At 40.6% G+C, this 12,940-nt stretch overlaps 1 protein-coding gene across 4 annotated transcripts in view; it reads left to right on the top strand.

Moving 5' to 3' along the window:
* sdk1b (sidekick cell adhesion molecule 1b) overlaps positions 1-12,940 on the top strand; it is a 260,867-nt gene that overhangs the window by 235,289 nt on the left and 12,638 nt on the right. For all 4 annotated transcript variants that reach the window (XM_058079957.1, XM_058079948.1, XM_058079965.1 and 1 more), the window contains 7 exons: positions 3,056-3,257; positions 4,219-4,322; positions 4,947-5,017; positions 5,552-5,684; positions 6,119-6,175; positions 7,578-7,679; positions 11,653-11,768. In XM_058079957.1, coding sequence (XP_057935940.1) covers positions 3,056-3,257; positions 4,219-4,322; positions 4,947-5,017; positions 5,552-5,684; positions 6,119-6,175; positions 7,578-7,679; positions 11,653-11,768 — 785 coding nt within the window. The remainder of the gene's footprint in view (positions 1-3,055; positions 3,258-4,218; positions 4,323-4,946; positions 5,018-5,551; positions 5,685-6,118; positions 6,176-7,577; positions 7,680-11,652; positions 11,769-12,940) is intronic.

Raw genomic sequence — 12,940 nt, 5'->3', positions numbered from 1 at the left:
TTCAGACAACAATGTGAAATAAGCATAAATGACTTATGTAAACACTCTTGTGATTTATAAAGGAAAATATTGAAAATTATCAGCGGTGCCCAAACTTTTTCATCCCCCTGTATATACTGTAGTTCTCTTCCCCCGCCTTCCCCTGGTCATTAAAATGCCTTAAAATGATATTATCTAAACATGCAACACTTAAGTGATGTCAGATGTCCAGAGCTATCGGCCTCTCTCGTGCACTTTAATTGGATCCCATATCATAACACACGCAGCATTACTATCTGGTATTCTCAGGACTACCATTCATTGGCTCTTTGTTCCACTTCACTGGCATAACGGTCCATCCTCACTGCGAGATAGACAGAATGGCTTCATTGAGATTTCTTTTCAATGATGGCAAATAGGCCAAATTAATCCTTTGAAAACGAAACAGGCTCTTTGATTGCACGCGTGTGAGTGTCAAAAGATGTGTTAGAAAGAATGACTCCCTCTCCACTGGAGAGAGATGCTTATGGAGCTGAGAGGGATACAATGGCCAACATAACATGTTAATAGAAAATACTTCTCATTGGGAGCAGTTATGATATTCGGCTTTATTGCTCTCATCATTTCCTAGTTTCTCAGTATTCCCAGTCGTTTCGTCTCCCTCGTGTCCTTTCTCATGCTCGGTAAACAGTCAGGTTAATGCTGAAAGGCCAACTGCGTGTCTCACAAATATAAGGTTATTATCAAAACAGACACTGTTTGGTGAGATTTCATTTTTAGTCATACTTTAACCCTCATAAACGTTCACGCAAGTGTAAAAATAAGTAACATTTCAACATCTGGGGTCTTACTGCTGTGTCTGCTCCTTTTAGAAACCCTCGACACTCTCTTTGAAGTAGTGTCACACAAAGCCATAGAACAGTGGTTTCCAAACTTGAGATGAAATTTATTACCCCCCCCCGCGCGCGCACACACACACACACACACACAGTTTTTCAATAAATACTGCTGTACATGGAAGCACGACGCGTCACCGTGTTCTGGGTTGCAGTAAGGGACATCCCACCGGGGTGGGGGGTAGCGGGAATGTAGTAAAAAAAAAACAACAACACAGAAGTAGCTCTTCTAATAGCATAGAAACCAGCGGTGGTGTTCAATATCCTGCTGGAAATGATGATGATGATGCCCGTGTTTGCTGAGAGACGAGGAAGAGCATGACACGCGAATCAGACATTTGGATGAGTTTGTTGGGTATTGTGGAGACTGGGCGCTGACCATTTCTGAGCCTGGTGATGTCATAATGCATAATTAGAGTGAGTTTACTCCCATCAAACTTTGAACCATACTCATGATTTTTCTCATTTACAGTATACCTTTTGAAATAGTAGTATAAAAACAATATTTTCTTGAAAAAAACTCTGGCCCCTAAAGGGTTAATAATGAAACATGCTCTCACCCAAAGACAGCTGGGATAGGCTCCAGCACCCCTGCGACCCTGGTGAGGATAAGCGGTAGAAAATGAATGAATGAATTTATTGCAACCAACAATTAAACTGAAATAGGCTGTTCATCAGCTGATCAAAACTTTATTATTGTATGTTAAAAAAAAAACAACAGAGCCCCCCCCCCCAAAAAAAAACTCAGTTACCACACAGAGAAGAAGAAGAGCAATTAAAACAAAGAGAAAAGGGGAAAAAAAAGAAAAGAAAAGGAAAAAAATAAAAAATAAATAATGAAACATGCTCATGGTAGCCCCGTGCACCCCGTCATGACATCGGGTCCCCCGGAGGGACCCCCAGTTTGACAACCACTGCCGCAGAAAAAGCTAAACACAAACAACCTGTTTCCTTACATTGGAGATATTTGACATTTTTTATGGATTTCGATGCATGTTATTCATCAGAATTGTGCTCAAGTTGCTTGAATTGTGCGATTGAGTAGTGACATTCAACTTTAGGGGCCCCACTTTCATCAAACCTTCAAAGGAAGCAATAGAGACAATGGAAACCAACCAGATTTGTCTTCATTCCTTCTAAAGATACATAGCAAACATTTGGGTCCGGACCTTTGTGTATTAGACCTCAGAGTGAATCAATAAAGCGCTGTCATCAGCTACTTGTGACGCTAACGTTGAAAGATCCACACAGCCATTAGAATAGCAGGGATGCATACAAATGCACTCAATAGCCACCTGTTGCAGAGCCCCGTCTTTGAGGCTGCAGCTGTTATGTCTTGTTCCATTTCATCACAACGCATGTATTTGTCACAATGTTGTGCCAATGATGGAAACAAAATGTATATATGTGCGCCTCGATTCAAGGCCTTTAGGCAGACTTACTGCATCAATCATTTCAGAATTATTCTGTCCATAATTCATAAGTAGATTATGTGATATCTTAGTTAGACTTATCACTTTATTTTTTGTATGAAGGGAATAATACAATACATTTTTAAAAAGCATTTTTTCATAGCACAGACATTGTGATACATATGCATTTTTTTACGTATATATGAATTATTTATTGTTAGTGCTGTACCATTGTTGAAAAAAAATGCTGTGATATAGTATCAGGAGTAACAGTGTGATTCTAATATTTCAGTCTGCATATTTGATCCACTGATACACATGATATATTTTGAAAAAAATTGCTAAAATTTCTCTTCGGGCAGCACGGAGGTCGAGTGGTTAGCGCGCAGACCTCACAGCTAGTAGACGAGGGTTCAATTCCAGCCTCGGCTATCTCTGTGTGGAGTTTGCATGTTCTCCCCGTGCATGCGTGGGTTTTCTCCGGGTACTCCGGTTTCCTCACACATTCCAAAAACATGCTAGGTTAATTGGTGACTCCAAATTGTCCATAGGTATGAATGTGAGTGTGAATGGTTGTTTGTCTATATGTGCCCTGTGATTGGCTGGCCACCAGTCCAGGGTGTACCCCGCCTCTCGCCCGAAGACAGCTGGGATAGGCTCCAGCACCCCCCGCGACCCTTGTGAAGATAAGCGGTAGAAATGAATGAAAGAATGAATGATAATTTCTTTTCCATGTTTCTTGCTCTACCTTCTTCTTTTTCCATGCAGAGCGTCCCCAACCACCGAAGAAGTTGTCTGTTCCCCAGGATGGGGTGGAAGCACGGCAGCTCCGCCTCCAGTGGGTGACTGGCAGCTCAGGTTCCTCGCCCGTGAGGTACTTTACTGTACAAATCAAGAAGCTGCCCGACGGTGATTGGACCACCCATTCAGCAGACCTCCCGCACAACCTGACTGCATGGACCATCGACAGGTACACAATGTCTTAAAGATCAGTTAAGTTAATCCAGTTTGCCGGTCTTATGGGTGTTTTCTTTGGGAAAAGTTGTGGAATTTAGTACTCTTTGCTGTACCAACTAAAGTAGTACCTCATGTAAACCTGGAGAACTGAACTCCATCTCTCTCGAGACAGCATGGGTGTTTACATCCCCGGGCCACAATCAGATACATTGATGCTTTTAGGCATTGTCCTTAACATTGTCCCAGTGCGTTGTTGGTAGACCATCTCTAAACTTGGCGCCTTTGAAGTTCCATGCCTATAATACTCACAACCCCACAGCTTCTTGTATTGTTCCTTATTGGTCCAGTCTCATTATCATACGTCTCTTTAGGCATGACAAATTCCTCCCTCCAGTCTCTCAGGCTCTTTATTATACAATATTATCTGGAGAAAGAGTTTGCAGGTATGACAGCAGGGGAGAAGTGCAAGACTGACTTCCCCATTAGAGATTAATTACACTCTGTTCCACACCTACTGTATATTTTAAACTGTGACCACAATATTCATATGCGTGTGAGAGTCCAGAATATATCATCAAGATTTAGCATCCCACAAAGCACAATACTGTATTGCCACTGTTCTGTTTGTGTTATGACTACACTCTCGTGGTGCTGACTTTAAGTGTTGTAAGTGAATTATTTTGTTATTAACATGCTTTGCATATTAATGCAGTCACCTTTCACAGAGGAGGAAATACAGATAAGATATATTGGTCGTGCAGCAGTTAAGACTGTATATGGTAATAATTCATGTTTATCCGTTCTACTATTGAGTCAAAGGTCTTCCTGCTAATATCTTCTTCTCAGTACTTCAGTAGGAACAAAATGTGTTGGTTTACTGTTACTGCTGCTACTCATGTAAAGGCACAGCATTATTATTGTTATTATTATTCTATTATTATTAAGGAATGTAACACATGCATTTGTTTATGCAGGCTGAATCCTTTCACCTCATACAAGCTACGGATGCTGGCAACCAATGATGTAGGAAGTAGTGTCCTCAGTAAGGAAACAGAGGCGGTCACAACCTTGCAGGATGGTGAGTAGGTGGGCATTGACTGGCCAACTCATGGGAATGAAAAGAGGAAAAATCATTACACAAATATCATATTTTCTCAGCTCACGCCTTAAATTAACCACAGGGTCCATTCATCCATCCATCCATTTTCTAGGCCGCTTATCCTCACTAAGGTTGCAAGGGTATGCTGGAGCCTATCCCAGCTGTCTTTGGGCGAGAGGCGGGGTACACCCTGGACTGGTCGCCAGCCAATCACAGGGCACATATAGACAAACAACCATTCACACTCACATTCATACCTATGGACAATTTGGAGTCACCAATTAACCTAGCATGTTTTTGGAATGTGGGAGGAAACCGGAGAACATGCAAACTCCACACAGAGATGCCCAAGCGGGGGTTCGAACCCCTCCTGACTGTTTGGCCAACATGCGCCACCATTCATTCACCGTGTAGCCAACCTGCTAACCACTATTAGACCGTTATTAAAATTGAAAATGCTTTTAATAATGCAATTAATAATAAACATCTAACTAAATAAATGCCCCAGGCCACTATATGAAGAAACTTGTCATTTTATGATTGTAAAATAAGATCTCAAGTCACAGTTTACCTTCATTTCCCCTCCCTCTGTTTGTGTACTAGTTCCTGATGAGCCTCCTGAGATCCTCACAGTCAAGCCATCAACAACTACCTCCGTCTTGGTACAGTGGAAGGTAATGGATCGTTATCTACCCTCAGAGGTGCTTCTGACACGTCCACTTTTTAAATACAGGCCAAATATAAGTTAATAATTAATCGAGGTGCTAAAAGCCCTACAGAATTCCTCTTCATGTGTGTTGAATGCATTATTTATTGAAGCAGGAGATGTTGGAATGAAGTGATGATGAAAAGGATGGACTTGCAGACAGAGGGACAGACAGTCCTAGGTGTTGGTAAGGGCAATATATCAGCAGGATGAAGAGGACATGGGAGGCATGTCCAATCTTCAACAGATAGTGTATACAGTCTGATTCCTCTTTGGAAGTGGCTTCTCTCCTTCTAGCTTTATGGCAAAGCAGGAGGGAGAAGGCTATGAAAACAAAGTCACAAGTAATTTCATCATCTTTTACTACCCACTCAAACAGCAGAGCTCTGTCTGTGCCCTTTAAAGTTGCCTTTGCCAGCTTGACAATTTCCCGTCAGACAGCACTCCTAGAAAGTGTACTTGTTAAGAGGTAAATGACTTAGATTTCTTTGCATGATCCCAGCCTCCGAGTGCCGACAGCATCAACGGGGTGTTGACTGGATATCGGCTGTACTACCGAGAGCTCCCATCAAACACTTCTTCCTCTGCTGAAACGGTCCAGGCAAGAAAAACCAGCTCAAGTGCCCTCATGACAAGTAGGTGAACATGCCGAGTCCATGTCCGAAGGTGTCAGTTCTTCGAGTAGTGATTTTCAGATGGAAATTCCTATAATTCTTTTTTTTTATTGTTTGTTGTTTCTTATTGTGTTGTAACGACCTTCTTTAGTCACTGTTAAACAGGCAACACAACATTTGCATCACGGCTGCATGCTAAATAATTAATACCCATACTTACTACAATATGAGATTATCCTTCTGCTCCTAGCATGTTGTGTACACATAAAATAAAGATTTGCACGATCTAATGGGTGCTTCATTGTCAATACTGACTGTAAACGTTCCACCATGTGTGTGGATACATAAAGGATATCTAACATTCCTTTTTCCACTGTGATCTTTTTATGAAATGGCATTACTAATCATTTCTCGATGTATTGACTGACATCTTTATTCATCTTTCTCCTCCAAAGCTAAGAGCACCTTCAAGACAGTCAGCAGCTCCTCACTGACGGAGTTTGAGTTGACTCGTAAGTCATAAAGATTTTTTTTTTTTACTTTTAGGCGTTTAGGCGTATTTGGGTTGATGAGCACACAGCCTCTAGAATCAATTTAATACAGCTGAACATCTAAGGCTCTTATCATCTTATCTCTTATTATCTGTCATGCCCCCCCCCAAGCCCCCCGAACACACCTCTCTGAAACGTTACCTTAATTAGCTCAATTTGTAACATTTAAAGACTGCTCAGTCTTCAGTCTGTGTGATTCAATGAAAACAAGATGAAGTGCAATTGAGCCGCAGGTCAGAGACAGCAACATTATAAACTTTTTCAAACCGGAAACTTCTTTTTAAAAGGCAAAGTCATCCCTCGACTTCAATAAGTAGGATTCAATAATAAACAGAATTTTCTCCAAGTTACAACATAGAAAATCTGTTTCTGACTTTCTAAACACAGGTTTTAACATTATTAGAACTCTGCACATTAAATAAGAGTGGTCACCTTAACGCTACTATTATTCTTTGTTTACATCACATTGCGCAGGCTACGGTTTCACTGAAGGGACACAACAGACGGCCACTGCTAGTACAGCAAGCTAACTAGCCTCTCCAATTGACTAGCCTTTCTCCAATTTCTCCAATTTTCAAGTGTTTCAACTGGAGTGGGGAAGAATAAGCCAAAAAACTTACCACTTCCACATGGAATGAGAGGGGAAAAAAAATTTCACTCGATCTAACTTCATGTCTCTTGTGACCAGTGACCAGAATACTACATATGACTTGTCTTATCATATTTTTAGACTAATAATAGGCCATAGTCAACCACGAAACAGTGATTGTTTATTAATAAATATTTTTAGACCAAACAGAGAACAGGGAGTGATATTCAAACCTCGATACAACTATACATTTATGTTCAGTATGTCCTCCGGGTATTGCCGCAGTCAGGAAGCACAAGACAATCTGTTTGGGAATTCCCATCAGAAATAACGATAATAATCTGTTAACATTCAAAGTAACAATAACTTAACCACTGTGAATTTTCCATCCATTTTCATTTTCTATACTGCTTATCCTCATGAGGGTCGCGGGCATGCTGGAGCCTATCCAAGCTGTCTTGGGGTGAGAGGCGGGGTACACCCTGGACTGGTCGCCAGCCAATCACAGTGTACATATAGACAAACATCATTCACACCACACTTAACATTCAAAATGTAAAAACAATTAAATGGTTAAGATTCGTTAAGAAAGCCCAAAAAGGTCTTTTGATAAGCTGCCTGTATCCCAGTACGCACTGTGTGCATCCCACAATTACACCCCCACAATTTACCGCCTCTGCTCTGGTGGGATTTCTAAAATTCAACTTCACATGTGCCACTGTAAATGTTCTTGGCTTGCCTGTCACTGAAATCTTTTCCCATATGAATTCATAGAACTGAAGAAGTTCAAGCACTACCAAATCGTGATGACCAGCTACAACATCATCGGGGAAAGCCCACCCTCCAATCCCGTCGAGGTGTCCGTTGGAGAGGCAGGCAAGTAAAACACAGTCAACTGTTGGCTTTTACTAGCACATTTTCAGAGAGCAGCTTGTCATTGATTAAAGCGCTTCGTTAGCCTCTTCTCTCTGTGGGCTTTGTTAAGTTTCACTTGTAGCGCAACACTCGGTCCAAATCCTCAGACTATTGCTCATATTACATCAGTCCAACGAGGTATTACCATCCTTCCTCCACCCCTTTCCTTATACTGTATACTTAATTTATAACTCCTCCTCAGCATTTAACGTCTAAGCATCTGATCCTCCTTGGAAACAGCTCTTTCATTAAATATACCCTCTTCAATGTCTAATTAGGGTGTTTGTTTTTCTCTCCTTTATTCTACAACAATGACAAATGTAAGTAAGTGCTGTATTGTATACCACTATACCTAAGAATCACATTGCACTTCATAGTCTAACACAGATTTCCCCACAGGAAATATTCTGTAAAACAGGGGTCTCAAACTCAATTTACTTGGGGGCCACTGGAGCTAGGGTCTGGGTGAGACTGGGCCACATCAGGTTTTCCAAAAAAAAACGCATTTATTAAAAACAGAAAAATATACAAACTTTTTCAGTGCTTTGGTTCCGATTTTCTACAATAAAAGCTCTGATAAAACATTCCACTGTTCTCAGATATCTTAATTTTTATTTTTCTGCACAAAATAAGATGAAAAATAAATAAACAAATCAAGAATAAAGAAAATCAATCAATCAGTAATAAATAAATATAATAATAATAATAATAATAATAATAATAATAATATTAGTAATAATAAAACAGCAAATAATAAAAACTTATGAAACCACATATAGTTGGTGGGTAGACAAGTTATTTTTTTCAGATTAAAATTAACAAAGCATTATTAGACATGACAAAACACGACTATAGTCACATTTATACTCTTTTTATTTACAACATATTGCGCAACTGCAGGGTCTTGAGACACATGCTAACTCGCAAACTAGAGATCTAGCGACCTAAACGGTAGCCTCCAAGTTAAAAAAAGCCAAAAACTTACCACTTCCACACAGATAGGGAGGATAACTACTAACAGTTATTTAACCTTTAACATGAACATTAATCAAACATAATAATTTTTTCTGGGTACATGATACCATACAGCATCCGTATCAAACTTGCGTGGGCCGCACTAACATTAAACTTTCATATCAAGGCGGGGGCCTCAAACTAGTGTGGCCCACAGGTAGCGTGTTTGAGACCCCTGCTGTAAAACCTCTATTAACAGGACAGGGATTGTTTTAGGTAACAGTTTAACATCCTTAACTGTTAAATATGTATAAAGACAAGCTATACTTGTTTTCATTGAGGGCCACATCACAGTTATGGCTGCGCTCAGATGGCCACTTTAACTGTAAATATATTATGAATAGACATGCCAACCTGACCCCGTGCTTTTATGATTATGTTTTTATTAACAAGTTGATGGATACTTGCTTTGAAATGAGAAGTGAAGTGAGAATGTCAAGGTGATAAGCAAACGTCAAGTAACAAAAAATGCTTAGAATATCTTGCTGCACGATTAGATAATATGAAAGTATAGAAGAACTGTACGCCGTGCAATTTGTTTCTTTTGGCTTTTTTTCCTGATAAAAGAGCAAATACATTTAGAAGTAAGAATGTGAAGTGCGTTATTGACACACATTAGTCTCAGGTTTTTGCAGGTCACATCTGACACATGGGCTCTATACTAGCTTGTTCCATGTTCCATGTCACCCTGGAGCTGAACCCTTTGCAATGTGACCACACATGCATTAGCACTCAGCAGCTATGCACATGGGGGCATAGAAAGAAAAGGCCATATCACCACATTTCATCATCACCCTCCAGCCATTCCTGCTTCCGCCGATACTCTGCTACTTATCCTCACCTCTCATTTCTCAGCATGTGATATGTGTGGCCTTCTAAACCTGACAACAAATGCACAACCCTTCCTGAATGACAATGCAGCCTGGTGTGAGATTGTGAAAGAAATGCCAGAATTCTCAGGCACTTTTTTTGTTTGCGGTGGAAGTTAATCATCGGTTGATATATTGAAAGGGTTCACTCTGGCTTATGCTATATAACTTTTAGGCCATTTACAACCATGCTGTGATCCCTCCACAATGTCATCAGAAAGTCCATTCTGGATTTATTTATTTATTGTTAGCCCGCCGACCACGCTGCAAATAACAAACACAGTAGATCAGTCCTTGAGTTTTATATTTATAACATTGCGGCTGCTGGCACCGAACACAAACATAAAACAACAGCAGCTCCTCCAACAGCCTCCGACTTGAACAAAAGTGGCACCTGGGACATAAAGACAGTACCTACCACATGACTAACAATAGACTAATTCACTAGGGGAGGGAATCGTTGAGGACCTTGAAAATATTTTGACAGAATAATCCACTCCAAAAATTAAGTGATCATCAGTCTAAAATGGAACAAAGTCAAACACCTTGAATTTGTCAAAGAATTTTGAACAAAACTTCAGGTGACAGCCGCATGACTCTCAGGAGTCATTCCTGATCTACATAGAAAAATTGCAAAAACTTTGCACCGTTTTGCTTCCAAATGCAAAAAGAAGTATTGGTATTGAGGCCAAAAAATTGAGTAAGAAATTTCTTGCAAACAACCGTTAAACTGAAATAGCCTGTTCATCATCTGATCAGAGGACCATACCTGGAAAAAAACTAAATTTTCCAAGAAAGGACTGTACTGTTCTTGGTAATCACCTCAAAAATTGTTTAGGGCATGCCTGATGTCACTTTTTCCAGGCTAGTGGAAATGATGGGAATGATGCTCCAACTGGTGACGAGGTCATCCAATATCTATCTATCTATCTATCTATCTATCTATCTATCTATCTATCTATCTATCTATCTATCTATCTATCTATCTATCTATCTATCTATCTATCTATCTATCTATCTATCTATCTATCTATCTATCTATCTATCCATCTATCCATCTATCCATCCATCCATCCATCCATCCATCTATCCATCTATCCATCCATCCATCCATCCATCTATCATCTATCCATCCATCCATCCATCCGTTGAAAAACCCAGTCATGACCACACACACGATGGCCTGTAGTCATGAGATTCTCCCTACAACAGTTCCACATAGCCAGATGCCGTTTGACACCCCTGCACAAATTGAAGCTCCATTGTTCCTTTAAAGGCCTTCCACTTTGCCATGTGTCAAACATCTCAAGTCAGATCCCCTTGTCATGCCAGTAGCATTGGAAGCCACCAGGTCATCAAGGTTACTTTTTTTCCATCAGAGAATAAAACCTCCCCGCCTCTCGCCCGAAAACAACTTTTTTCCACCTTTCAATGTCCCGTGTTTGGTGCTCTCGTACAAATTCCAATCACATTTTGTGGCGTTGAAGGAGACGAGACCTTTGAACAAGTTTTTTTTGTTCTTAGAACTCTTAGAACTGCACTCAGCACCAGCACCCCGTGTCTTGACGGACAGCCAATCAGATCCTCCCGCTCGGGGCCAGTGACATTTCATCTACCGGGTCTAGCACTTGACTTTTTTGTTCCATAACCCTCAGGATCTTTGGAGAAGTTTCAAATGTAATTTCAAACTGCGTTGCACATCATCTTCAATGGTGCACTGCGAGAAGCCTTGCTTATGCAGCTCAACAATCCGACCACGTTCAAAGAGAGAGAGCTTTTTTGCCTGTGCCATCAAGAAATCATGACAGTGTGAATAACTCACAGAAAATGACATTGAATCCATATTTTTGCCATGATTTTGAACAGCTACTGAATAGCCCATTTCACTTTAATGGTTGTTTGTAATAAATTGCTAACTTACTAAATTCTTCTTTCTGCATTTTGAAGCTCCACTTAAAACCTCTTGTAGACCCAACAGTGCAAAATGTACATTCTAGCTAGCAGCAGAAGTGTATTTGTGAGACAATGTTCCATTTTGTTTTGTTTTCCAGCTCCATCGGTGGCCCCTCAGTCCATCAGAGTGTCAGCTGCCTCTGCCTCCAGCCTGGAAGTGAGCTGGGACACGCCCCCTCTAGAGACCCAGAATGGACTCATCCAAGGATACAAGGTGAAGCACAAATGCTTGCACACACTCAGACATCCATGTAGTAGTAGTAGTAGTAATATTAGCACGTCACTGTTCTTGTGGTCGTCGCTCTGCTGCACCTTCAAGTGTCCTGCAGAAAAAGCGAAAATAATTAAGTTAGAGGAAGAGCCCAGATAGACTTTAATGATTTCAGTATCACCACTCCCTCCATGTCCCAGCCCCTTTGCTCTTAGTACTTCAAACACAAGGTTATCTGTCCCGTTTTAGACTCATTGATTTCTGCGGGAGAGCAGAGGTGGAATAGAGAAGAAAGAAGGGAACGTAATATTTGCAGAGTGAAGGAATGAGACAAGTACGCTGTCCCTGTAGAATCCTGATTAGACGAGAGGATCAGGGAATACGCTTAAAGTAATAGAGACGGACGGACACGGGGAGGAGGTTAAGCAGATTAAGGAGAGAGACATAGAGCAAAGAATGAATGTTTCATGAATTTATTGCTTCTGAGTGCTGCTAATAGTCTCTCGGACCCCAGGTAGCACACATTCTACATTTCTTTCCAAGTGTGGGCTTTTTTTTGGTGAAACAAACTGGAATTCCCAGGTGGTCTTGTTTAAACGAGCTGATGAAAAAGCTAGCAGGTAATAGCGCTTTAGTTCCGTTGGGATTAATCATTCACAAAATTGCCACGCAATTGAGTGTTCATCGACAAAGACGCTTGTGAGCAAATCAGTGATTTCTTTTGTAACTATGGAAACACATTACAATTGATAGGTAGGTTTGGTAGTTTTTCTTTACCATCGCTATTTTTATTTTCCAATTGACTGAGACAAAGACTGTGGTAAAAACCAACTACAGTTTCTTGGGCCTCAAATGACTCGATTACAGCTAACTGTATGCTGGAGTCTATCCCAGCTATCTTTGGGTGAGAGGCGGGGTACACCCTGGACTGGACGCCAGCCAATCACAGGGCACATATAGACAAACAACCATTCACACTCACATTCATACCTATGGACAATATGGAGTTTGTTTTTGTCTTAATATTGTCCGCTTGTACAACAATTACTCTGCAATGTAGAATACATTGTGTGTGAGCCATTTTATTGAAACTATATCGAGTTAGCTACATTTTGATGAGCTAGTATTATAAACATGATGATGGTTAAATATTAAATCTTAAATGCCAGCCTCAA

The sequence above is a fragment of the Doryrhamphus excisus genome, chromosome 1 (assembly GCF_030265055.1).
Source record: "Doryrhamphus excisus isolate RoL2022-K1 chromosome 1, RoL_Dexc_1.0, whole genome shotgun sequence".
In the NCBI taxonomy this organism is placed as follows: Eukaryota; Metazoa; Chordata; class Actinopteri; order Syngnathiformes; family Syngnathidae; genus Doryrhamphus; species Doryrhamphus excisus.
The sequence above is the reverse complement of the archived record's forward strand: the minus strand, read 5'-3'. Positions and strand labels throughout refer to the sequence as shown.